Below are 27,954 nucleotides of genomic sequence, written 5' to 3'. Positions count from 1 at the left end.
AATCATATCCCTTGTTCTTCCAGATGATTTATCCACCATATTGGCACCATGTGTAAATCTTCAGTCAGAACTAATTTTACAGATCCAGATTTGTACATCTTTATCCCACATTAAGATATTCATAGCATCTCAAGTTTACTCAAAACTTCTAGCTGAAGTCTTTGAGAGTCATGTTAAAGTTACTGTCCAAGAGCACATTGTCTTGCCAAACAAGATTGGCCAGGTGATGTCAATTATTTTACATGTTCAGTTAATCAGTATGTATCACTTTCTATAGTTTATAGTTACAGTATTATGTTGGGATTGGAAGGATAAGATTAGTGTATGTTTTCTACTTTAAAGAAGGCTCAAATCTAGTTGAGGAGATAAGAAAAATAATATTCTTCTATGAGTATAATGTCACTCAATAAATAATATTTATCCAGAATAGTCCTGGTTTATGTAGAGGGCTGGAACTGGAAAAGACAAAAAACAGAGGGGGGGGGGTACCAAAACTAAACAAACAAAAAAACAAAATCTTTTCACAACCTAGCAGTAAAATCACCCCTCCTAATGGTTTGGTAATTGTTGAATATTATTTAACTCTAGTCTGCTAGTATATTGGACCTGCTCTTTGCTTTGACCCAACCAACTGCAAAGAATTATACCACCCCAATTTTTCTTTAGCTAGCCATCTTTGAGAGCTTTAGATTATTACTATATATTGAAGGAACATTCCATCTTACATAAGCAGAATGTTTTATTCTATTTTTGCCATTTCTTAAAATCAAAGCAACCTAGAAAAAGTTATTCCCACTCATTACTTATTGCTAACTTGACATATTCAGCTTGATCATCTGGTGTAATGTATATATTCTTGAAACTAAATTGATTATCTTGACACTTGCTCTTGGCAAAATGAAAAGAAAGCTTATAGCTTCAAATATAAGGTCTACTATTACCACATTATAAGGTTAGGGTGCCAGAGAAACTAGGAAAGCCTTTTTTAAAAAAAATCAAAGACTTTTTGTTATTTGGTTGGTAAAACTATGAATTTAAGAAAATTTGAATATAGGCGGCCTAAGTATAAAGAGTATCTGAAACTCAGGTCCTAAATACGATGCCTTTTTCAATATTTTGCACCTAAACAAAATATGTGAAAGCAGAGGCATATTAATTTTGCAAAGATTGCAATCTCAGATATACAGCATCCTAGCTATGACATTTTCTAAGATTTTTTTCTCATAAAAACTGTGAAAGCATGAGGCCAACAACATCAAGAAAATTTTAGGTGAGCATGAGTATAATGGCACTTATAAACTGATTGGTGTGAAAAGGTCACAGTGGCAAGAACAAGAAAACACACCAGAAGTCATATGGAATCCATGAAACAAAAAATGCTTTCAAGCACACGTATGAGACTACACAATGCATTTGCCATTATTGTTAGCAATACTTTTACTTACTTTTTTAAACACACATGACTAAAAGTACATTGATAAATATATGTTATATGCATAGCAAAGTACTGGCTTTGCTTCTCCAAAGACCAGGTGATGGCAATCCTGATCAAATTCATGAGTGCAATGTGGGTGGTACTGGGAGCCTGGGAATCACAATGTGAAAATCTAAGTGAGGATGGTACTGTACAGATATCTGATCAGCACATTTCCCAGAGAAATCGTCAAGCTCCCTGTTTCTCTTATACCCATTCCAGCACCAAATTGTACTAAAACCTCAGCACCCAGCAGGAGGAGCCAGTCTTCCCTAACTGTGGTCCAAGAGAACTTGGACAATGGGACACAGTGATTAGTACACATTCTTGCTCAGTCTTCAGAAGATTAGGTTTTGGATGCATACCCTGTGATAAAGCATAACTTAAACTTGTGGGGATCTGTTTTTAGAAAAGCAGAGATGGAAACATTGAGGGTCAGGACCCATGCAACTCTCCTCCTGATTGCCCTGAAAAGCAGGAATCATGGACAAACAAAGCTATTTTTGCTCTCCAATTATCGTCTGAGCATTTGTTTTACTGAACCCCACAATTTGTCTCGATCTCATCGTTTTTAGGGAGGTTGCAATCCCACATTTATCTGCTCTCTCACCATCATCTCTAATCTCTCTCTTTCCTCTGCCTCTATGTCCTCATTTCCAAACACACATAGCTCTTTTCTGTCACAAATTACCATTCGCAGGAATTCACTGGCCTGTCCAATGGGCACTGTTTTTCAGTTTCTTTGATAGCCAAAAGGCCTGTGCATACTTTCTCCATGTTGTTACCGCCTACTCCCTTCTTCATCTTTTGCAAACTAGCATGTAGTTCTGCCGCCCCTCCCCACCCAATACTGTTTCTTACGTTAATGATGATCGCTCTAATGGTCTCTTGGCACAGCCTCGTCCCTTGCCTTTGATAACCTGACATTTATGGTTTTTTTTTCTTTTTCTGATCCTTCTCTCTTATTTTTTCTTCTACCTTCAAGCTATGACCATTATTCAGCCTTTGCTTCTCTGATCTTTTTCCTTTTTAAATCCAGAGAGATACTAAGTGGTATTCCTCGGTCTGAAGTACTTAAAAGTGGCCACTGAAGGTTCAGGAACAACTAGAAGGGTGGACAGATGGTGCCTCCCACCACTTCAAATGGGAAAGTCCTGCTTTTACCTGATTTACTTGTTCTATGTTGTTTCTTTTGGCAAGCTTATTTGGAATCTAATTTCTTGTTTTACCACTATCTCTATGACTTTTGCCAATATTTCAAAGTATTAATATGTTTCTTATATCTAGACCTGTGCCATTCCTTCCATCTAGACCTCTCTCCTACACTATTCCTCTCCTACACTATTCCTCAGCATCTTCCTAATTCCCACCAATATTTTGGTCTTCTATGTCCTCCTTCCTGGAGGAATCCAGGAAGTCCTTTATGAACCCCAAATCTGGGTAGGATGTTCTGTGTGGTACCATTGCATTCTGTATCAATCTCTTAACACAGCACTTTATTTCATTGTGTTTTCTGTTTGTCTACACTCCCTACTAAACTGGAAACTCACTGGGGACAGAATATTACATCTTTAGTGTAGTGCCTGGCATGTAATAGCTTTGAAAAATCCAAGCAGATAAATATATAGTCCAGCAAGGAGATACAAATTAGGTGACACTGCTCTCTAAAGAGAAATGAAAGGGTTATCCCTCATTCTGATCAAACTGTCCTGATTTGCCTGCTTCCTGAGTGTCCTTGGCACCTCCTTCATCCAATTCTGAGTCCTGTTCACAGCACCCACACTATTTGCTTTTTGGGGAAGTTATTTTATATTTCCACTCTGATTTTTCTTGTCTGAAAGAGACATATACTGTTAAAGATACTTACGATGACCAAGAAAAATTTAAAGTACTAAAAATGATACTATTTTCAATGCTATCATTACATCATTCTCAACAAAATTCTAACATTACACTATTTTGGCCTAATTTCAACAATTCCAATGTCTTCCATAAAGGTAATAAACCTTCAAAGGATTTGATGCCATGTCTAAGAAGTTTATAGGAAAATGTTGGTGGTTAACTGACTTATAAAGGATATATTGCTTCAAATATTTGCTATACAAAAATGTATCTATATAAATGCAACCAAAAAGCCCTAAAATTAAATCAAAGAAAGGAGCAACGTAATATCCACATACACTCTGCAAAAACAGGCTTAGAAAAATTCCAAACTGCTGGCGTACTAAAACTAGAAAGTGCAGTAGGTATAGACCCATGTTGAAATATAAACGGTAATATTACCTTCAACAGGCAAAGCCTGAGTACCTCCATCATAAATGCTGTAAGTTCTGAAAGCAAAAATCACATTTAAATTCAGTGAGTTTTGTTTGTGTTTGTATAATGAGAACTCAAGGATCAGTTGGGTAGCTGAAGAGAGGACTTCTAAAATCCTGTTGAACTCTGAGAGTCTGGTCAGAGATTTAGATCATGAATCAATTTAACTCACTTTATCTGCAGGACAAATTTTCTCATATTTCTTAAAACAATAGCAATTTTTGTAAAGAGGAAAGCCCACAGCCAACAGGGAAAATGTTACTTACGAGTATTGTGTCAGCAGTTCCAAATCATTATGCATGTTGATTGGATATGCTTCACTGAGTTCAAACAACTTCTCCAGGGCCTCATAAATGAAAATGATGCAAATAAGAGAAGCAAAAGCTTCTTCGGTAAACCGGGTGATATAGCAGACGAGGGAACTTGCATCAGTGGCCACGAGTATGATACACAGAGTTGCTGTCCAAAGGCCAATACTAGCTCTCAGAGATAGGTATGACAGCCCATATTCTCTAGAAGGAGGAAAAGAACAGTGGGAATAAGGTCATTTAACAGCTTGCCACCATTTGAAAAAGATGGAAATAAGTCTAATTCAGGAAGTGAAAGGAAATAAGTTTCACATCCCATGAGTATCTAAATTCAAGACTGTCTAAAGGGAACATCTAAGGAGACAAAAATAAAAGGGGTTTCTCAGTGTTTAAAGAGTATTACCTTTTAGGAATTTTACTTAACATATTACACAAATCTTTTATTTTCCCTTTCTTTCCATGGAGAGACAAGATGGCAAACTGAATCGAATCAACCACTTCTGCCTCTCCCAGCAGACCCCTAATGTGATGTTGAGAGAAGTATAAACACAGTGGAAAAATAGAGAGGGGGTAAGAGGCCAAAAGTATTTGACACTTACTTGCAAAATTTAAACAAAATCTTTTCAAACACCAAAACTGGTCCTGTACTGCCTAATATGGTAAGAGGCTGTCCACCAAAGAGAGAATAGGCTATTCCAGTCATAGATGCTCCAAAGAGAGATTCGATTGCACTCTGTGTAGAGATAGAAATAAGTCCATTACCTAAGTTGTACAGGCAACCATTATAACTAGTGGGACAATGTTTAAAATACATGAGTATATCCTTTCTCCTTTGCTATGAAAAGTCTAGCGACCCTGGGCAGGATGTGGAGTAGGAGGATAAGAAAAGGGACAAGCGGTCAGCAGAATATGAGTGGTACTCAGTGGGGAAATGTCCTCACCACATTCCTTATCTTGCTTTTTTGGGGGGGTGGGGAGGGGTTGCCCTGTAACAGCTTACATGTGTTCGTGGTAAGTCTCAGGACAGAAGCATGGCCTGTATAAACAGGAAAAGGTGTAAGTAGGAAAAGGACTCCCTGTGAGCTGAAAACTAGAGCAGAAAGCTAGCTAAGGATCGGGGTCAGGGATGAGACCAGAACCTTGTGTGAGACTGAGAACTTGTTCTGAGGTATTCCACTCTCAGATTACCAGTTCTACTAGCCATCCAGGAAACTCGTATGAAGAGTACAGGTACGACCACACATCAAATCTCTCCTCATGACAGACTCCAAAAGCAAATGGACACTTATCTAACTATGAATCTTAAGCACTGACTGAGCTTTAAAAATCCAAGGAGAGCATAATACATACTATACGACCTTCAGTTGCTTCTCCCAACAGTCCTCCAAACGTGATGACGGGAGACATGCAGGCGCAGTAGAGGAACAGAAAAGATGCTAAACACTGCAGGCTGAATGCGTCTCTGAAGTCACTCCAGAAGTATGGAGCTTTTCTTTTGATATCTAAAATAAGTCCCCCAAAAATCCTAAGACAGGGGGAAGAAACACAATAGTGAAATCCAAATATAAAAAAAACCCGCACAAATCAAAACCCTCATTTACTGTGTTGCCAGGTCACAGTATATGTTTTCCATCAGCAGAGATGAGACCCATCTTAACCTGCTGCATTGTATTCTTGTGATCTACAGAGATGGCTTGTACCACTATGTTACTTTCAGTCCTAACCAAATATTGGGCCAGCAACCCCAAAACCCCAGGTTCTCTCAGACAAGGTTCAGAGCGGTTCTTCCATCAAAACTCAAATAATGAAATTTAAGGATTTCTCTAACCTCTGTGCCATTTCTATCTTCATCAACTCCTCCTACACTCAGGCCTACTACTCTCGATCACTGGCAGTATTTTCTAATCATTTACATTTCATTTAGCATAGCAGAACGTGAAGGTTGGGAGAGTAAACTGGCCTTCATAGTCTCCACTAGTGGGCATTACCCTGGAGAGAAGATGGAGTGTTTAACCATGGCTCCAGTTATCTGCTTTCTCTGCCAAAATATTTCTCACCCGGTATCATTTCCAACAGGCATCTAACTGGCCTTAGGGACGACAGTAATATCTAGTAAAGACAGATTGCTTCCATTATTGTTTTCATTTTTAGGAAATTAGGAAGGGGACCTTAAAATAACTAATCTAGAAAAATGTAATTTTGATCCACTGTTGTTTAAATATATCCCAACATCTATCATTCACAAGACAATAATGGCCTTCCCTAGTATAAACACACTTATTCTAAATGTACCCAAAACCCACACTGAAACACTTGAAGGAGGATTAGGGGGCAGGGGTGCAGGGGTGAATAGCATTAAATTGTAAAATGCTCCTTAAAACTTGAGGACTAAGATGTTTTCAATCTACTAGAAACGAGAGTATTAATGTACAGGTATTCTCATTCTTGGAACATTTGGTAAAAATACGTGGATTTAACACTTGGCTACTAAGAGCTCTTTGTGCTCCATGGAATAAAGATGTCATATTAAAATGAATAAGACTATGATTAAGTTCCTGCAGGGAGGTTAAAAAAATCTACTATGTTCCAGTACAGTGCCAGTATGCTGAATATATTTGGATTATGCAAAAATATTAAGTTTTGTTATTTATTTTCTACATAGAAATATTCACTGGCAATCTTAGAATCACCTCAAAAATTACTGTTCTCTTGAGATACAAATTCTGGTTTGGGTTGAAATATGTATATCTTCAGGATAACAGAAAATTATGACTATTATTTTTAAGTGCCCTGATCTGACTGACATAGACACAATAGTACCATGTTAGTAACTATCTTACTATTACACAAGCGATAGAATCACTATGATTTCCTAGTGATTGCTTCCATCAGCAAGACAGGGAGTAGGAGAAACTGAATAGGATGAAATTCTAATTGAAAAGAGGACATTTAAACTAAAAGAAGCTTACAGTGAACTTGTGACACTCACACACACAAAGAGCACCTTAGTTTCCCCTAGGTGTGTTTGTTAAACATGTGCATAGTTTTTATTTGGGGAGGATCATTTCTGAATGGTGTATTAACTTATCAAAGTCACAATTCAAAATAGATTTAATCTACTATTTATTCATTCATTTATAATTTATATCCCACCTAATCCCCAAGATATTTTGAGGTGGTTATAAACTATTACTTAGTAGTTAACATTTATAGGTTTGATAGTACTTCCTATTAGACCATTGTTTTCTAATTAATTACTTATTAGGGCATACATTAGTCTAAATAGCTATTATATTACTGCGTAATAAACGTGCTGTTAGCAGCAAAAATCTAAATCCGGAAGTGAGAGGTCATTGCAGAGAACAGTGCAAGAGCAGCCCAGATGTACACCAGCAACTCCAGGAGAGCAGATGAGTAATGGATACTTCAAGTCATGTCAGCAACAGAATCTGTGGAAGAACTCTGGAGAAGCGAAGATACCGGATATTGGTGACCTGGGAGGATTTAGGAAGCAGTAAGGAAAAGTGAACTTCGAAAAAAATCTAAGCTATGTGGCATGTTACACCTGAGAGAGAGAGAGAGAGAAAAAGAGAGAAAAAAAGAACCACCCAAAATAAAAAGACAGCATTTGAAAATATGAAAGCCAACAGAAGAAGTAACCGCGCTTCCAGTAAAGGGAAAAGGAAAAAATTGCTTGAATCATCTCAAATTATATGGAGCCCGAGGAAGACGTTCAAGGACATTTCCTCAGAGACAAAACGTAAATAAAGGGAAAGAACAGAGGAGAATTAAAATGCACAGAGTTGTCAGAAACCGGAAAGTCGGCTTAGAGGACACAGTGAAAGCAGTCCCGGAAATGGCCTTGAGAGGAGGGGAGTACCAATCCTGCAAAGCCTTTGCCATTGCCTTCAATTACAATGGAGGCTGTGTGCACATATTCCCTGAAGACAGACCCTCCCAAGCTTTTCTGATTTTCTGCTCACACATTGCTTGAAGAGAGACAAGCTGTCAAAAAACGATAAAGAACCATTTTAAGAAATAAATTGAAGCTTTCATCTCTTCAAAGATGTGTGATTAGAAAAATAAATCATATAGCTCTTTCAAATTACAACCGCAAAAATAAAAAATACTATTATATACATCCTACTTGCATGTAATGAGATAGGGTCTATAAGAGTAAGTTCTTGGTATTTATTTTTATTTCCATCTTGAACTTGAAGCTTTCAACAGGCTCTTTTAGAAGGGGCAACTGACAGTTTTCTTATTCATTCTAAGAATCTGTGAATGCATTTTATGCACAGCAAAACGAAAGACTGGGTAAGATAAAATGGAATGAGGTATCCACTGTTCTGGTTTAATAGTAACAAAAATCATTAGCACATACTGGGAAATCAAACTAATTGACATTAAACAGGTATTCAAGTACTAGATACTCAAATAAATAGGCATTCTTTAAGTACTCAAAGTCTAAAAAAAATTACATCTCAAAACGGCAATTCCTGACACAAAGAACAGTATCCCATTTGGTCTGTGAAGTACCATACAGATGCTTTTCACTAACCTTCCAGTTCGCTGGAGTTCAGGTCCACTGTGTCCTCCGTGGGGCTCTGCTTCCCCATGAGCTGCTGTTCCATTCGGTACAGCAGGAATCTTCCTCTTCTCCTGCAGGAAGTTTTTTGTTTTTGTGTTTTAATTTCAGGTGCTAGTTGTAAATAACAAAAACAAATTTTTTTCCCTTGAGGCAATATGCAGAGTGGCTAAGAACCCAGGCTCTGTTACTTATTTGCTGCATGACTTCTAGCAAGTTATCTAGGCTTCCTAAAGCTTCAGTTTCTTCCTCTGTTTACTAGTAGTAATAGCATCTATCAGTGTGATTGAAAAAATTAAATGAAGTGATGGACATTTGTTCATTCTTTCAACTAATCTTTGTTGGGTGCCTCGTGGGCCATGCATTGTTAGGGATGCTAGAAAGGCAAAGATGAACAAGAAAAAGCATTCATACTGGAGACAAACAACAAATCTCTAATGTCAAGTAGAGATAGAGCTATGAAGACAAATGAAGAAAAGGAAGGGGGCAGAGAGACAAGGGCTGGGTAGATTGGAGTGAGGGGCACTAGGTATGGCGGTGTTACATGCCTAGCATAGCTCAACCCTTCCATAAATTTAAACTGCTATCGTTAGCTATTTTTGAGGGTAGTTCCCTCTTTTATTCTGGCTGATATCTTCCTACCCATGGAATGCTTGACAATATGGTTTTTTTTCTGACTCACAGAGATTTAAAAGATTATTACAAAAGGAGACTTCTAGTTGAGCCATTGAAAAATTAACTGAGGCTTATGTAAGTGCTCTCTTATTCACAAGTGTCTTCCACCCACTTTTGTCAGTAACGGAGGTTTTTAAAAAAATCGGAAAATCCTACCTATCAGCTATCTTAGAGCATGCCAATGTGTTCAAAAGGACTTAAAAGGATCATAAAAATGTTTTAAGTGGTGCAATTAAAATTTTTACTTAGCTGCCGTTCCAAAATAGTGTAACCACTCTCAAATGCTCTTGGGTACAATGGGACATTTAGGTAAAATGGCAGAGGTTTAAAACATGAGAAAAATAGGCCTTGAAATGCACAAAATATAGAAAAGTTCATTGTTTAATATTTTTATAATTTTCCAGGTACAGTGAATTAAAGTTCAATAAGAGAATGTGTGTCAATTGATGAAGGAACTGCCTTTACATATAAATAATTATCATCCATCATAAAGGGCTTTAAGAGTGGCCTCAGTACCTTCAACACCCAACAGTCACCCAGGAAACATTTCTTAGCTTCCACAAACCTCAGAAAACAAGTGATATTATTTGGTCTTCTGGATAATTATCCCTTATTGGCTATGTTAACTCACTCTCTTACAATGGGAAAAGCTATCCTTAGATAAGGCAAATGATAAACCATGAAAGATATTTACCATTCTAAAGCACCTGTTTCATCAAGGAGTGTTCATCTTATAGTAAGAGGAAAAGGTATGTGAAAAGAGATGTATGAACAGTATTGATAAATATTCCGAAAAAAATACAGGAAATATTTTTTGTTTAGAAACACAAGGATTTTCGTATTTTAAAACAAATCAATGAGTGAGTATATATTTGACTACTCAAACTATACAATTTATTTAGTCAATCAACAAAAACTTATTGAGAACCAATTTGTGTCAGGTTCTTGGCCCCACCACTAATATACAACAGTTGACAAATCAGGTCTGTGGAGCTCACATTCTAATGGGGAATGCCAACAATAAACAAATAAACCCATAAATAAATTAGTTCCATGGTGTGTTAGAAAGTTTAAAGCTATGTAAAAATAAAAATTTAGAATAGAGTAAGAGGTGGTCTGAGGTGTGGGTAGATAGGGAAGAAGGAATGGCAAATAGAACCATCCTAAGATCAGTGAGAAAATATCATTTGAGAAAAACCTGAGAAAGTTGAGGGAATAAACCATGAGAATAAGTGAGGGATATCTAGACAAAAAGAATTGCCAATGGGACAGTGTCATGGCAGGAATATGGCTGTAGGGTCTAAAGAACAAGAAGCAAAGAAGCCAAATGGCTGGGGAAGAGTGAGCAAGGCAGAAATTGGTAGGAGTTTACTTTGAAAAGGTAAAGGGATGCCAGGGTAGGTTTAGTAAACCGTTGTAAATATTTGACTTTTATTCTCAGTGAAATGAGGAAGTATTGTAGGGTTTTGAGGAAAGGAAAAGCATGATCTCATTTGGAGTTACTCTGGCTGCTATGTTGAGAACACACGGGCTAAGGACAGAAACAAGGAGACCAGTTAAAAACTATTTCAATAATCCAGGAGGAAAACTATGGAAGCTTGAACTAGGATGGTAGCAGTGGCATCAATGAGAAATGGTGTAAATCTGGATAAATATTAAAGGCAAAACCAAAAGTATTTCCTGGAAGAATGGAAATCTAAGAATAAACTAAAAATTAGTGATTTGGGCTTGGTCAACAGTAAGATTGGAATTAGGACCTATCAATATAGGAAGGTGTAGATGGAACAGACTTTGCAAAAAGATCAGTTTCTTGTACACTTCGGGAAGCATCATATTGCCTTTTCTAACATAAATGCAAAGATGCATACAGGAGCAGAAATGAGACAATCTACAATTCAGTTCAAACTTTGGACTTGTCAAATTTTAGATATCTATAAGACACCAAAGTGAAGATATGGGACAGGCATTTGGATAAATAACTCTCAAGTTCAAAGTAAACATTTAATTTGGAAGAGAATTTAAAGCAGTAAGATTGGATGATATTATCACAAGAATGTATGTAGGTAGAAAAGAGAAGATGACTACAGAGTGAGCCTGAATCATTTCAAAATAAAGAAATCAAAGAAGAAAGAAGAAACCAGCATAGGAGACTGAGATGGGAGTAACCAGTGAGCTAGGGGGAAAATCAAGAATGTGGTGTTTTGGAAGCTAAGTGAAGAGCATGTATCAGGGAAAGGGGAGTCAAATGCCCTTCACTGACAGGCTAAATAAAATCCAGACTGAGAGTTGACTATGGGATTGAGCATTGTGGCGATCTTCGGTGACCTTCATGTAAGTAATTTTAGTGAAGTGATAGGGACAAAAGCCTTATTGGAGAAAGTTTAAGAGAGACTTGGAGGAGATGAACTGGAGCAGGTAGTACAGAGACCTTCTGTGCCATTTGGTTGCATTGAGGGAAAAAAAAAATGGATGAGTAGCTGACAGTGGCAGTATTGAGAATTCTTTTTTTTTTTTTTAAGAATTGCAAATTAATTAGATTGCATGCTAATAAAAATGATGTAATACAGAGCAAAAGAATTGATAGAGGAAAGAAAGAGGAGAATTGATGGTGTAATGTCTTTGAATAGGTTTGAAGAGATGGGATCTAGTGCAAAGGTAGAATTCTAACTTCGGATAATGCATAGGTAGTAATATATGGGAAGGCAGAGTACGTGGGCGCAGATGCCAGTAGGCAGATAGGCATGGTAATGAGAGTCTAGGGAGGTTCTCTGATCATTTCAAATTTCTTAGGGAAGTGTGAACCAAGTCAAATCTGAAAGTGAGGCTCAGGAAGGATGTGCTGAAGACTTGAGGACAGAAAATGGGTCTGAAATAGTCATCTAGGGAGAATTACTGGCCTAGGGAGTATAGTATGATTACTTGCAACATTAAGGTCCACTTGAGGTAGGTTGTCATGAATTAATGAGATCAGTCAGTATAGTTATGATTTCCTTCAGCTATGCTCAGCTGTATCAGTGCAGGTACAGATTAAAGAGTTGGATTCACATAAGGTTGTGGTTTCAACAAGCAAGTAAATGGCATGAAAGAAAAGCAAAGGAGTTTAGGGTATACACAAGGGAGTGATTATAATGCCCGACATGATGTTCTAACAAATATTTTCAAGGTTATCCTTTAGGGTAACTAGTTAGTCTTCTCTTAACTGAAAAGAAAAAGTGTTTACAGATCTGTGATTTATGGGGTGCCCAGGTCGCTCATTTGGTTAAGCTTCTGACTCTCAATTTTGGCTCACGTCACAATCTCAGGGTTGTGAGATCAAGCCCCGTATCTTCCTCTCCCTCTGCCCCCATCCCCACTGACATGTTTGTGCTTTCTCTTCAAAGGAAAAAAAAAAAAAAAAACCTGTGATTTAAACATTTCAAAAGAACATAAAAACCATAAAAATTATTCCATGGGGGAGAATAGTATTTGAATGAATATGAAGTCAGAGTGCTTAATATCTTTTAATTTATCCTGATTCATTTAATGAAAGAAAACATAGTTCATAGTATCTGTTATTCAATTACAACACACATTTAAGAAATACTATTGTAAAGAAGCATAGCAGAACCCAAATACCTTGATTCCTAATTCAATGTTATACTACCTAATTCAATGTACTACTGCCTCTTAATACTCAGAATCCAATAATTAATCCTGATTTTAAAGAGTCTCATAAAAATAATTTTAAAAATAGAGAGTTCCCAGAGTTCCCTCAAGTTGCTTCAAAAACATCATTCCTCAAAGGCAAGATGTTTTAAAAAATGCTTGACTTCAGTTTATTGTTTAAAAAACTAAATGGTGTTAACAAGTGACTTTTAAAGTCTCACTGTCAGTGTATTAATATTTTCACAGAATATTTCCAAATAACATCAATTGAAGAGTTTCTTTTTTTTTACTTCAGGAAGCATTATATTGACTTTTCTAATATTCTAAGTGTAAAAATGTTTACAAATACAAAAATAAGTCAATCTGTAACCTAGAAGTTACTCTTTAAGCAACTTTTTTTAGTAGTTTGAGATCAACGGAAATTATGTGGCTTGTAGTATAGAATTAGAAAACTGTCATTATTGAGAAAAGGAAACCAAATCATCTTTAATAATTATGAAATGACTTCAGAATGAAAATACAGAAATAAGACATCAGTACATATTTCTTAAATTGATAGTGAGACTGAGCTGACCTTTTTAAATACTCATGGATGAGTGGTACACTTGTTCATTTGCCCACCTGGCTAACCAGGAGAACCTCTGAGTCAACTAGAGCAGTAGAGTCCAACGGGTTGTACTCCACAGAGACAAGGGCACAAGACAAGGCTGAGTAAATGACAACTGGGAGGGTTTCAGGAGACATACTCAGTAAGAACAGAGTGGCAATATGAGGGGGCTTAACAAACATTTGGCCACCAATCTCGACAAAGTCAAGCCTGCAATTAAAAAATGACCCAAATAATAGCAACGGTTTTTATTTTTACCTTTCCGGATTATATCATGAGGGAACAGCACACTGGATTTTTATAGGCAAATTTTTTGTAATTTTTATACCATATGTCCACACAAAGGTAATACATAAGAATTATAATTTTAAAAATGTTCCTGATCATAAATATGATCATCAGTAATGGGGAATTTTCTATATAATACGATTAAGTCATGCCTTTGAATTTTCTTTTTTTAATATTTTCATTATTTTATTTTTAAATCTATTGGCCCACTTGGAACTTGTCAATGTTTCAACTTAATGCAAGGAAAAATTAAATAAATCTTGACATAAATTAGGTAAATAATACATACCTATCAAAAAGAACTTTATTTTTTTTTTACTTTATCAAAAGCTATTATTTTAATCACCTTATGCTTATCATGACAAGTATGTTCTTTAATCCCCATTACCTATTTCACCCATACTTCCACCCCACCTCTCCTCTGGTAACTATCAGTTTGTTCTCTATAGTTAAGAGTCTGTTTGTCTCACTCCTTCACTCCTTTTTTTTTCCCCCTTTACTCATTTGTTTTGTTTCTTAAATTCCACATATGAGTGAAGTCAAATGGTATTTGTCTTTCTCCAACTGGCTTATTTTGCTTAGCATTATACTGTCTAGTTCCATCCATGTTTTTGCAAATGGCAAGATTTCATTCCTTTTTACGGCTGAGTAATATTCCATAGTGTGTGTGTGTGTGTGTGTGTGTGTGTGTGTGTGTGTGTGTGTGTGACTTCTCTATCCATTCATCAATTGATGGACGCACTTAAGGCTGCTTCCATATCTTGGCTATTTAAACAATGCTACTATAAACATAGGGGTACATGTATCAGTTTGAATTAGTGTTCTTGTATTCTTTGGATAAATACACAGTAGCATGACCACTGAACCAAAGGATGGTTGTACTTTAACTTTTTGAGAAACCTCCATATTATTTCCCACAGCAGCTACACCAGTTTGCATTCCCACCAACAGTATAAGAGGGTCATTTTTCTCCACACCCTTGCCAACCTCTGTTGTTTCTTGTTTTTGATTTTAGCCATTCTGACAATTGTAAGATGAGATACCTCATTGTGTTTTGATTTGCATTTCCCTGACGATGAGTTAAGTTGAGTATCTTTTTATGTGTCTGTTGAGCATCTGTATGTCTTCTTTGGAAAAATGTCTGTTCATGTCTTCTGCCCACTTTTAATTGGATTATTGCGTTTTATAAGTTCTTTATATATTTTGGATACTAACACCTATGAAATATTGAAAAGAACTTTAAAGCATTAAAGAGTTTTGGAATGTCTTTAAAGTTTACTTTCTAGAAATACAGCAGAATAAACATTTCTATTCGGTAGAATTTAAAGAGTTTGACTGAGTAGTGAAATGTTCAATGTGGCAAGTTGGACTGAAGAGGAAGAAAACAAGGTCATATGACTTTGTGTTTCAACTTAGTGATAAATGATGTCAGCTAAGAAAAATAGAAATTATTGAGTGCCTTACTGTACACATTTTTATCTAGTTTTCATCTGGTACATTATAAGATGGCACATTCCACAAACCATTACATGCAGAGAACAATCCTTTTCCAATCTCTTAATGTCCATACTTTCCCATGGATATCAACTTTAGCGAGTTTATTGCCTTGAGCTCAATCAAGGTATTGCATGACTTTAATGTAAATCCTATAGTGTTCTGTAAGGTCATGGCAAAACTGATTTTATGTAGTATAGGTAGCTCTCATTTATTAATTAAGTTGCTCTGCTCCTTCTCTTTCACATTGAGTATAGTATCCACAGTTATTCCTATATCCTGCAGGGCCCAGGCTTCCTCCATATCCAGGGGCTCTCTGGGAAAGGAAGAAAAAGGTTGTATAGGGATGTGTGGTACCTGATTTTCATCATCCAGTCAAATAAGACCTGTGAACTGCAAGACTAAACAAACTTTCTTCTCAGGACCCACTTAGATGCTGGAGGGCAATAACTACTTTTTCAGCTGTTTCAGGAGATTCTTCAGGTAGGTCAAGAAGCTCCTTCTGAGTGGGCTCTTCAGCAGATGGTGAAACTTTGGTTGGGACACCTGGGTGGCTTAGTCAGTTAAGTAACCAGCTGTTGATTTCTGCTTGGGTCATGATCTCAGGGTCATGAGATCCAGCCCTACAATGGGCTTGGGGCCGGGCATGGAGCCCACTTAAGATCCTCTCTCTCCTCCTCCCTTTGCCCGTCTACCTTGTTCATGCAGGCACACTCTCTCCCTCTCTCTTGCTCGCTCACTCTCAAATAAATAAATAAATAAATAAATAAAGGATTAGGCAAATTGAGTCTTTGCTCCTTCTCTCTTTGATGCTTCAAAAAATGTCTTATTCATTTTCAAGCATTAAATCTTCCTCACCCCCAATTTTATGACCATTGCTTAACTTCAAGGTTTCACCCATCATCTGATAAAAGCACTCTTTCAGTTTTCTCAATTTCATTTCCTGATGGGGTCTTAGAACATTCTCTATGTATCTACTGGCCTTTATACCCTGTGCTGCTGCTTTTTCTCTGACAAGTTTTTGCCTTTTCTCATTCTTCTCTTCTTCTTCTTTCAGATACACTTGGAAAGATTTAAATGAATTAAGCCATGAGGTAGTCACAGAAATAATTAAAGTAAGAAGAGCAGGCAGTAAGAAAATCTGGACATAGAGCAAAATTAGATCTTTAATTCTTAGATCAGGGATCCCACACTGAGCTCCAGACATGAGAAGGGAAGAGTGGAGAGGAGGAAAATGCCAATAACCCCACGAGAAGCCATAGTGGCAGAAGCCCTACATCTGGGCAAGAGGCTGAATTTTCTTAATACTTGCCAATTTCAAAGAACTATATCAAAACATGGAAAGATGGCAATGGGATTTTTCTCAAGCCATATTTAACATTTTTATTAAAATTTTAATTTTCCTCTAGTATAATATGTTTTAAAGTAGATTTAAAATCTTCCCAGGCATATGGGACCATTCAAGTTAGTGGCATATCATCAATATACCAAATTTCTCAGGGAGGTGTGTTGGATAACCACAAGAAGTGACCTTCAGTCACTGGAGGTGCAAGGGTGGGACTGAAAATTCCACTCTCTAATACATGATTGGCTCTGCTGGACACCAACCCCCATCCCTTTGGGAGTTCTAAAAGTCACCTCATTAACATAACAAAAGACACCTTTGTTGTTTGCCTCACTTAGGGAATTTCAAGGGGTTTAGGAGCTCTGTGCCAAAAAGGGGAATGAATGCCAAATATATCTTTGTTATTATAAATCATAACATCTCCAAAAAATAAATAAATAAATAAATCACAACATCACAGAGGTTATCATTCAAGTCGTTCTGAATCTTTTGAATGAGTTATACTGTTTCAGTACATGTATTTAAAAGACCACAAAATGATGGGATTTGTAAGAGTATTTTCAAATAAACATACCTGGGAAGGAACATTTTTGGGAGGCTCTATACGAATGCTTGGATCCCATTCTCCAGGAGGGAGAACAGTAACCTGATCCAAAAATTCATCGATTCCTGATACCAAGTCATTGCGATCTCTAGCTTTGTAAGCAACATCATGAAATACCTATAGGAGGAAAAGATAAAAACAATAAATAAAAGATAAAAAAGTAATTATAAAATCTTAAGGCATTCAGTGTTTTCATTTCCCAGTTATCTTACATATGATTATCACAATTTAAAGAAATAGGCAGCTCTAAATAAAGAAATTTTTAATGTAAACAATTATAATTTAGTTTATTCTATGAATGCACATAGATATATATTTTTCTTAGAATGTAGAATAAATGTTGAAATTTCTGGAGACAAGAGTAAGAGAAAGGAAAAGGAGTAAGAAAGGAAGCTCATGAAACTAGAATTAAGGATTCAAGTTTGCCAGAGGTTATTTATATGTGGGTAAACAACACTTTCAGAAAGAAGCCCCTGCTTAAAAATAGAGATAAGATCTATAGACTATATTAAAAATTTTAACAATAGTTATATGCTGGAACATATAAATCAATTAAGAAGGTTTATTTTGTTTTAATTTTTAAATAATGATAAAGTTATAAATTAGTAGCTTCTGGATATATATCATTTCTATAGAGTGCAGCGAGCATATTTCCATTCAAGATGAGTTCCATTCACGCATACACACATGCACACTGTGGTAGTCCCTTAGGCTATGATGGACACTGGAGATCTCCTAGAAACAGGGGAAGATTTCACTCTTTGCCTTCTTCGATACTGGAGTTAGGTGTGTCCAATTCAGGTATACATATGTCACTTTCTAGTCGAGGTAATGATAATCAGTGTGTAAGTTAACACATTGCCTTTTGTGTGCCCTAGTGACTGAGAAAAAGCAAGTCGAGATGGAGCATTTATGGGCCTGGGTGCCTGAGGGACCATGATGAGCAGAGAGAGCCCCGCTACCAACCCATGACAGACGCAGAGCATGAAGGAAATCCTCATTGTTTTAAACCACTGAGGTTGAAGGTGGTTATTCCTGCAGCGTAGCGGAATCTCTTCTGACCAACACACCCACCGAGGGCAGATATACTTAACATAACAAATGAGGAAAGTAAAAATAAAGATAAATTGGAAAAATTTATCTATGCCAAACATAATATAAATATTTCTGATACTTTTCATATTTCATATAATATGAAATGGAGCAAATATTTCAGGCTTGGCACTAGTAAATTATTCTTTATGCTGAGCTACATAGTACAGTGACCACATACTCCAAAATTTCCAGGGAAATTGTGCTTTCAGATATTTTATCTACTTTTAAAAGTAGATATATATACTTTCAGATATTTTATCTATCATTTGTTTAAGTTTCTGGTTTGATGCTCAATCTAAACTTCTTCAGCAGAAGAGGTAATGATTATTTTCAAAGGCTTTCTCCTTACTTTCCAAACAAGAACTTTTCACAGAAGATCATTGGTGTGATAAATATACAGTCACTGCTTAGGATAAAATGAAGACACCAAAGATAGAGTTAATGGTTTAGTTGTATTTGGGAAAAGATATATTTTGTTAAATATTGACAATACTGATTTCCCTGCCACAACACACTGAGTTAATAGCTCAGGATATCTACCTTCTAAAGAGTTTTATATGGCCATGAGACCTAATCTGGACATTAAAGAATTACAAATGTTTTTAATCCCAAGGAGAGTTTAGCTACTTTACTCTTTCCCTGCTAGTAGCAACTCTCTTGAAATCTTTCTTGAGTTGATCTCTTAATTTAAAAATTGTTTCAAGGGATCGCACAATCTCACACCTGTTTTAGATAAATGAATGTCCAAATTCATCCAAGACAGCTGATTTCCTATTATCTTAAAATTCCTCAGAGATATAGATACCACAACTTGTTTGATTTTAAATTAAAAACATTGTTTAGTATTGATTTCCTATCATCAGTTTCCCCAATAACTCATTTATTTTAAACGACTCCTCTCCCTTTTCTTTATGTAGCGAGCCTAACATTCTGATATCAACGTTCATTTGACTTTTCTTTTTATTTTTTTTTTCAATTTCTTTTTCTTCATTTGACTTTTAAGAGAAGCCTTCCCTGAAAGCCTCTCAAACACCTCCTAACATCTTCTTTTTCTTAATAGTTTTCATTACAATTATTTATTGTAATTAATTGTTAATTACATAATTTGTTGTTTAATGCTTATTTTCCCTGCTAAAACATGAGCTCTGAGCATTCATTTATATTTATCAAACTATTCATATGCTAAGGATACCGCAGTGAGTAAAATCAACAAAAGTCCATCCCTCGTGAGCTTTCATTCTAGTGGGAGGGGAGAGAGAGAAAACAGGCAATATAATGAGTATATATTTTGTCGGAGGGTGTTAAGTTCTATGCAGAAAAATGAAGCAGGAAAGAGGAATAAGGGTATGACTAGGGGATGCTGTAATTTTAAATAGGGTGATTAAGGAAGGCCTCAGTGAGACATTTCAGCAAAAAAAAACAAGGTATTGGAAGTAAGAGCTCTTCAGGCAGAGGGGATAGCCATGCAAAGTCTCAGGTGAGAGCATGCGTCGTATTTGAGAAATAGCTAGGAGGCCAGATAGAAGTAAGCTAGAGGGAGAACAACAGGAAATGAGGTCTGAGAGGAAAGGTCAGAGGGGCAGAAAGTCATCCTGTAGGATATTGTAGATCACTGTAAGAATTATAAGAGGCCATTAAGGCCCCTGAGCAGAAGAGTAGCTCTAGCTGTGTATTGAGAACAGAATGAAATAGGTAAGGGCAGAGAGAACAAGTAGGAGTCTATTGCAATAATAGAGTAACAACGGTGGCAGGGACAGATGAAAAGAGTAAGAACCAGGTAATAACAGTTCAGAAAGTCAAAAGTAGTAGGATTCCAGATATATTGTGTAAGTGGAGCCAGGAATATTTACTGAGAGACCAGATTTGAGTGTGAAAGAGAATACAGGAATCAAGGATGACTTCATAAGACCAGTGACCAGGGCTTTATTTTTTTTTTAATTTTTAAAAAATATTTTATTTTTTCATTTGAGAGGGAGAGAGACAGATTGAGAGTGAGAAAGCGCACAAGTCAGGAGGAGGGACAGAAGGAGAGGAAGAAGCAGAATCCTCACTGAACAGGACACAAAGCTCAATTCCTGGACCCTGGGATCATGACCTGAGCTGAAGGCAGGTGCTTAACCAACTGAATCACCCAGGTGCCTCCATAGTTTTAATTTCCATTGCACAACCGGGAACTGTCCCTTCTTTAGTTCCTTCTTCCTCCTTCCCATCCTTCCTCCCTTCCATCCATCCACCCATTTTTTCCCTCCATCCCTGCCTCTCTTCCTTCCTCCCTTCCTTTCTCTTCTTTCTAAAAGACAGGAGATTCCAGGTCATCTTTTGTAAGATGACAGAAATGATACAGTAGGGGGGAGAAACTGATAATGTAGGAACCAGAGTGGATAATTAAGAAACAAAGTTCTCATCAATGCAGTAGGTGAGAAGGATCCAGAAAAGGAGACTGAGAAAAAAAACAGCAATGAATTAGGAGGAAACCTCAGTATATGTATTTGTTTCCTTCAAGCCTGCTTTTACTATTTTTGGACCTTTGTTCTTCCACGTATTTCTTAGAATAAGCTTATCGAGCTCCTCAGTAAGTACCAATGGGATTTTAAGTGGAATTGCCTTGATGTCTCTCTCTTCACCATTGCTTGCAATCCTTCTTAAGTGGCGTCTCTGCTTTTCCCCCTTGTTCTCCCACAAGCCAAGTGATGCTTTTAAGATGTGAGATAAATCGTCATTTCTCTACTCTAAACCTTCCATTTGCTTTCCAAATCAAAGTCCTAATATGATGTACAAATACCCTACACAGACCGGCCCACTGTCTCTTTGACCTCATTGCCTACTGCCCTCTCCCCTTCTCCCTCCTGCCCAGCCTTGCTGTCCTTTTTGCTGCTCCCCAGATATTCCTGGCATCTCCTGTCTGAAAGCATTTTCCCTTGTTTATCCTTTTGCTTGGGAAGCTCCTTCTTCAGATATTTGAATAGCTTGCTCCCTCTCCTCTTTTAGGTTCCTGATTTTCACTTGCAACTCTCCCTTCCCTGCTTGGGTAGTTTCCTCCATAGCATTTATGACCACATACCGTATACTTTACTTACTTATGTGTTAGTACATCTTATCACTAGACTATTAGCTCAATGAAAGAAAAAGCTTTTGTCTATTTTGTTCACTGATAGAATCCCAGAACTGCAAGAGTACCTGATGAATAGTTCAAATTCAATAAATATTTATTGAATGAATTAATAAAGAACAAAGGGAAGGAGTAATTTGTCCTACTAGAGACCCAGGCTTATTACAGTAAAGATACTGTAATTAAAATAGTGATGACACAGAGATGGGTAGGGTTTTTTGTTTGTTTTTTTGAAAAGCACTCATTGCTAACAATTGAATAAATGATAGACTAGCCAGTAAATGGTGCCAAGCCAAGTGATTATTTAATAAAAATGAAACTGGATCTTTACCCACCTGCCACATGAAAAGAAATTCCGGGTATATTAAAAACTTATATAAAAAATTGATATATGAGAGAAAAAGTATAAAACTCATTGAACATAAAATAAAAGACTATTACCTTGGGATAAGCAATAGTATACATTTCAAGGTTTTAGTTTCAAAACAAAGCACACAATTAATTTTAGTTGCTCTTTGTGGAAAAAAAAATAAAGAAGAGATGTTCAATAACGTGAGATGCCAATAGAAGATTAAGAGACATGAGTGCTATAAACATTCGGGTGCACGTGCCCCTTTGGATCACTACGTTTGTATCTTTAGGGTAAATACCCAATAGTGCAATTGCTGGGTCATAGGGCAGTTCTATTTTCAACATTTTGAGGAACCTCCATGCTGTTTTCCAGAGTGGCTGCACCAGCTGAAGTGTGTAAACCTGGTGATTCACAGACCTGTACCCCTGGGGATAAAAATATATGTTTATAAAAAATAAAAAATTAATTAAAAAAAAAAAAGAGACATGAGTGCTGAAAACAGAATAGCATATTACAGGGACCTTACTGAAAGCAGTTTGAGTAGAGTGGTAGTGACAAAAATCGGGCTGTAATACATTGAGATGTATGAAGCTAAAATAACCAGGTCCAGGAAGATTCTACTCCTTCAAAGCTTTTGAAATTCACATTCAGTCAACAGTTCTTCAATGGTAGATGCTATGTGAAGCCGTGAGGAATTTTCTTATAAGGATGGGGAAAACCTGGACATTTATTGAATATGTACTTCCTAAATAATTACTATATTTGGGCATGTTTGCTGATTGAACAGAAAGAGTCAGTGTTGACTTAAAATCTGGGTAAGAGAAAATTCTTGGCAAAAAATTCTAGATCAAGAAGAAAAAAAACAATGCCACTCTTAGTAATTTTTTTGTTTTCATATTCCTTTTGTTTTCATAAAACTGCCATTTATGTTAATATATACTCATTTTATTATTTTTAAATGAATTATATAAATACATATTTTTTTAAATTCTCAGTTTTAAGTTCTATTATGAAAAATATCAGCATACTATTTATATAAACAGAAGTGATTTGGCTTGCTTAATAATATTTAAGAATGTTAAGGGATAAATACATTGGCAGTAGTGCCAATAAGCAAAATCATATGATTTATCGCTAGCAACGCTTAACAGAAAGGAAGAAAATAGTTTACCGAATTGATTCAATGTGAGGTATTTCTTTTTTTTTTTTTTAAGATTTTATTTATTTGACAGAGAGAGATCACAAGTAGAGAGAGAAAGGAGGGAGCAGACCCCCCGCCTAGCAGAGAGCCTGATGTGGGACTCGGTCCCAGGACCCTGAGATCATGACCTGAGCTGCAGGCAGAGGCCCAACCCACTGAGCCACCCAGGCAGCCCAGTGCAAGTATGTCTAAGCTGACTAGCACATTCAGTCATTAATTCATTAAAAAAAAGAAAGATTAAACTCTGTCATGACCAGACACTATGCTAGGTCTAAAGATACAAAGGAAAAGACAGACTGGACACCTACAAGAAATTTCTAGGATGGAGAGGAGAAAAACCACCAGAGTTCAGTCAACAAATATTTGAGCACCTGACAAAATCAGGGAACAAAAATGAGTAAGTGGTAACTGATAACATGGAATTTACAGTTTGATACCATAGTCTGATTCACCACTTTCTTAACTAAACTCTATGAATTAATATATTGCATTTTACTCTTAATGAATTAAGTATTCATTGTCTTCAAAGCAATTAGATAAGCAGAACAACTTCTCTACTTGGGTTTTGAACAACAAAAAAAATTTCTTTCTCTTTTAAAAGCATTTAAACATTTTTTTTTTTTAATATACTCAGTGGGTCTATTATTATAACCAATTGCTCTCATCTTTTGGAGTAACTTTCTGGCTATTTCTGCTTCTCTATCCCGCTGCTCACAGAGACTTACAAATCGCCCCAAAACGAACCTCGAAACTTTCAAGTTGAAGAAATTTATGTTTGAGCCTGCGTTTAGATGGCTAATGCATGCTCTCAAATTGGGTAGTTCTTATTAGTCAAGCAAATAGATGGAAATCCTTTCTCTGCTCTCACTCTAAATCTATACTTTAAAAAACACAGATGCTTCCTTGTTGTTCCGTGGCCACTTGATTAGTCAAAAAAACTTTGGAACTGACATCTTTCTGTTAAGAAAATCTTGACTTCTAATTAAGAAAGAGAAGAATTAGGAAGAGAGATGCCATAAGTATATGTGAACCTCCCATGACGCAGCATGCTCCTCTCACCATATGCTATACCCCATCCCCCCAGAAATATCTTATTTCCTAATGTGGTAGATACGGAAACATAACATAACGTGAAATATACGTGCATGAAAGTGACAATATTTAAATTGTGGACTGCAAATCACGGTGTCATATATTTGGCAAAACTGTAATAACTGCAAAATATTAAGCAATATGGAAAAACTAAAAGCAAAGATACCATGGGTGTCTTCTCAAGAGAATTCTACTAGAGTAGGTTTGTGGTCCTCGTGAAGCCCTTTTCCAATTTCTCTGTTTTCTTCCTCAATAATGTGATACTGTGGAGAACTGAGTAGGGACCTCTCAAAACATGGCCACCTGAACCTTAGAATGTGACCTTATTTGGAATAAGGGTCTTTGCAGGTGTAATGAAGGTAAGGATCTAAAGTTAAAATCATCCTAGATTAGGGTGGGCCCTGTACCCAATGACGAGTATCCTTATAAGACCAGAAAGGGAGGAGACACACAGAGGCACAAGGAAGAAGACCTTGTAAAGATGGAGGTAGGGATAAGAATTTTGCCACCACAAGTCAAGAAACCCCAGGAACCACCAGAAGGTGGAGAGACAAGGAAACATTCACCCCTAGAGCCTTCAGAGAGAATGTGGCTCTCCCGCTGACACCCTGACTTCACACTTCCGGTGCTCCAAAATGTGAGAAAATAAATTTCTTGTTTTAATCACCCACTTTGTGGTAAGTTTCTATGGCAGCCATAGGAAATGAAAACACTCATTAAGTTGATTCTTTCTCAAATTGATAAAAAATGTGTTTTTCTTCTAGCTTTTGGTTTCCTATGTGTAAATACAATAACGGATCCATACAAAACCATAAAACATAATTTGGGCAGATATAATAGAATTTATATCACCAAGACAAGTTCATATTTTTCAGATTTCATAAACTTAGGAAAAGTCATATACAATAGTAATCCACTCTTTTTGCAGATTTTCAAGTATCCAAAGCCAAAGTATTTCAATAAATACATTAAATTATTTAGATGAGATTCTAAAAAACGCATAACCTGTTTGTTATTTACTACTGAATTTTGAATATATGACCCTTCTGTGATCTTTTACATCCACTCTTTAACAACAGATTTCCATAAGGTACTGGGGAATACAGGAAATCAGTTATATGTTATTTTTATGTTTTTATTTTTACAATAATACACCTCTTTGAGAAGCTGATAAAAGCTTTTTCCAGTCCAAAAAAATTACATACAATTTTTTTACATAGAAGAATTTGTATGCTGTATCAAAGAGATCACAGGTCCCTTGAAGTTCATCTATAGCTCCTCTAATGGTTCAAAGACTCTCAGGTTAAGAACATTCAGGCAACTGTAAAGAGAGTTGATAGATATTGCATAGCTTTTGGTGTTGTATGTACTATTCAGATAAACTACCATTGTTTTTTCAGGTCCTAAAATTATTTTGCCAAAAACAAGATTTCTAATGATATTAAAAATGGGGCTCACTTTAGCAGCACATACTCTATAGGAGAATATTAGTAAATACATTCTAAGTGTCACTAAATCATTTTCTTTAGAATATGAGGTTTTAAAGCATTATACTCATGTGTGTGAATTTGTTACCCCTTTCAAACAAATTTTTCCAAAGGAAATTTTATAGTGGAAGCATAGAAGGATGGGGGTTCCATGGAGAGAAATCTGATTCACAACAGATAGTCATGAATACAGGAACTCCAAAAGTTAAGTGTACCTAGTAGGGGAAAATGTTCCCAATGAACTTGAATAAATACCTCATCTGTCATTAGGGTTGCAATTGATCTGCCAATCTCATGGTACTGTTGACCCTTTCCCAGGGGTCCCAGAAGAATGAACAAAAATCTGTAATTAAGAAGAAAAAATACAAAAAGTTTCATGGTAGAAATACAAAAAACAACTCCAGTAGTTACAGAATGACTCAGCGCAAAAGAATTGTTTAAGATGAGGACTTCAGTATAAAATACATATTTTTTCACAGTTTATTACTATTTTAAAGCATTTTTATAATGATTGACTTTTATTCTTAAGGTTCTTGAGCAAGGGAAATCCATGGTTATTTTGAACTCAGTGTTTTCCCATTTAATTACCTGTAGAGCCTACATGGTAGGTAGTGAAAAAATCCTTAGAGGAGGAAGGTGAGAAAAGTAAAGTATGATTAAACCTTTCTGAATTACAAGGAAGAACTCACTAATATACAAATTATAGAATGAGGTAAGGAAGAAAAAGGTAATATAATATTATAAACAAAACAAGAACATACAATAAAAACAGTAGGTATATGTAACATCTACATTAAATTGAAAAAAATATTGTCAAGAATCAAAGATCAGTTAGTAAGAAAAGATAGAGAGTTAATGATCTACTAATTCTGACTATGGGGGAATTAAAATACAGGCTGCATTGCAGTATTCCATCTAAATTAGACTGAAAGCCTAGTAAAGTCACCAGCACAACTGGAGATTTTGAAGAAATCAGTACATGCTTTAACTTTGGAGGACCGGTAATTGTCTTGTCTCTGAAAAGGTCAATGCTACAGTGAAATCGTGAAAAATTTCAAATGCCATATATTCTGCAATACAATTCAGTGGTATTAATTTGTTGAATGGTTTATCCTCTTAAATGTGAAGACTCATAGTTTCATAAGCTTTAAAGAAACATATACTATAACCTTACCCTTCATTTAGTTATAAACTTTAGCAATTGTGCATGATTTTATGTAAAGCATATATTACACAGTCTTAGAAAGTCTGGCATTAATTTTTTGTCAGCGGTACCTGATTTCAAGTCAATTTCTACTACACCGAAATGCCCATTATAAATTTAAAACAGGAATAGCTTAATGTGGTGGCAGGGGCTTTATCAACTGTAATACTTTCAAGAAATTTTGTAACCTATGTACATCTTGCCATTTTTCAGTTTTCTGCTCCATGAGCTATTATAAAGTCCTAAAAATTTATTTTCTGACATTTTTACTATGTGTTACTATTATATTCATGGTGTGCCCTTTTGTCCCCCTAAGAGAGAATAATTAGGAACCTCGGACAGCTAGCTTTATTCTATTTGTCTAACTAATCTTCTTCCATTTTTCACCTTTCTGAACTAAATAGTCTAGTCTTTTTAATCTCTCCTTATACGGTGGCTCTCCTGTGCCCCTAATTTCTCCTCCATTGTTCTCTACACATATTTTACTATGTCAGTATGAAATGAGGTCACCTAAATCTTGACAGTTTTCAAAGTGAGGGTATATAACCCTATTAAGGCTTTTCTGTACTCCTGGGAATTTTTCTTTTCTTTCCTTTGAAACACAGGAGCTATCCTTGTCATACAGAGCCATCATTGATGCAGAATTTCATCAGACACCTTCCTAAATGGTGGAAAGGGAATGCGCTGCTTGGAAGACTGAAAAGGAATTTTAAACTACTAAAATACTACCTCTAGAATTAGTAAGTCTGACATCTTAAATCCAATTCCCAAATTCCCAGAAACTCTGAACAGGTCACAAGTTGTATAAAGAAAATGCAATCTAATCATAGTCAAATGCCACTTTAATGTGCTCAGGACATCGTCACTCTTTTTTAATAAAAGTTGGCATATATCAGAACTCTGGGTAGCCCTCCAACAGAATGGACAGACACTTCTTTCTATAACCTGAGTGGTAACCAGGGTCCTGCTTCAAATCTGTTCCTGTCACAGATTCACGAATAGGTACTTTGTGTGAGTGTTGCGGGGGTGGGGTGCAAGTGGAGGGTGGGAGAGAATCTTAAGCAGGTAAC

At 36.3% G+C, this 27,954-nt stretch overlaps 1 protein-coding gene and 1 pseudogene across 5 annotated transcripts in view; both read right to left on the bottom strand.

The window, feature by feature from the left end:
• SLC4A10 (solute carrier family 4 member 10) overlaps positions 1-27,954 on the bottom strand; it is a 161,517-nt gene that overhangs the window by 74,891 nt on the left and 58,672 nt on the right. For all 5 annotated transcript variants that reach the window (XM_059394076.1, XM_059394075.1, XM_059394077.1 and 2 more), the window contains 6 exons: positions 25,936-26,023; positions 17,315-17,461; positions 8,660-8,760; positions 5,449-5,623; positions 4,698-4,831; positions 4,057-4,302 (listed from right to left, as the gene is read on the bottom strand). In XM_059394076.1, the coding sequence (XP_059250059.1) occupies positions 4,057-4,302; positions 4,698-4,831; positions 5,449-5,623; positions 8,660-8,760; positions 17,315-17,461; positions 25,936-26,023 (891 nt within the window). The remainder of the gene's footprint in view (positions 1-4,056; positions 4,303-4,697; positions 4,832-5,448; positions 5,624-8,659; positions 8,761-17,314; positions 17,462-25,935; positions 26,024-27,954) is intronic.
• Positions 15,603-16,655, bottom strand: LOC132013328 (UBX domain-containing protein 8-like; annotated as a pseudogene).

Source organism: Mustela nigripes, chromosome 3 (assembly GCF_022355385.1).
Source record: "Mustela nigripes isolate SB6536 chromosome 3, MUSNIG.SB6536, whole genome shotgun sequence".
NCBI lineage: Eukaryota > Metazoa > Chordata > Mammalia > Carnivora > Mustelidae > Mustela > Mustela nigripes.
The sequence above is the reverse complement of the archived record's forward strand: the minus strand, read 5'-3'. Positions and strand labels throughout refer to the sequence as shown.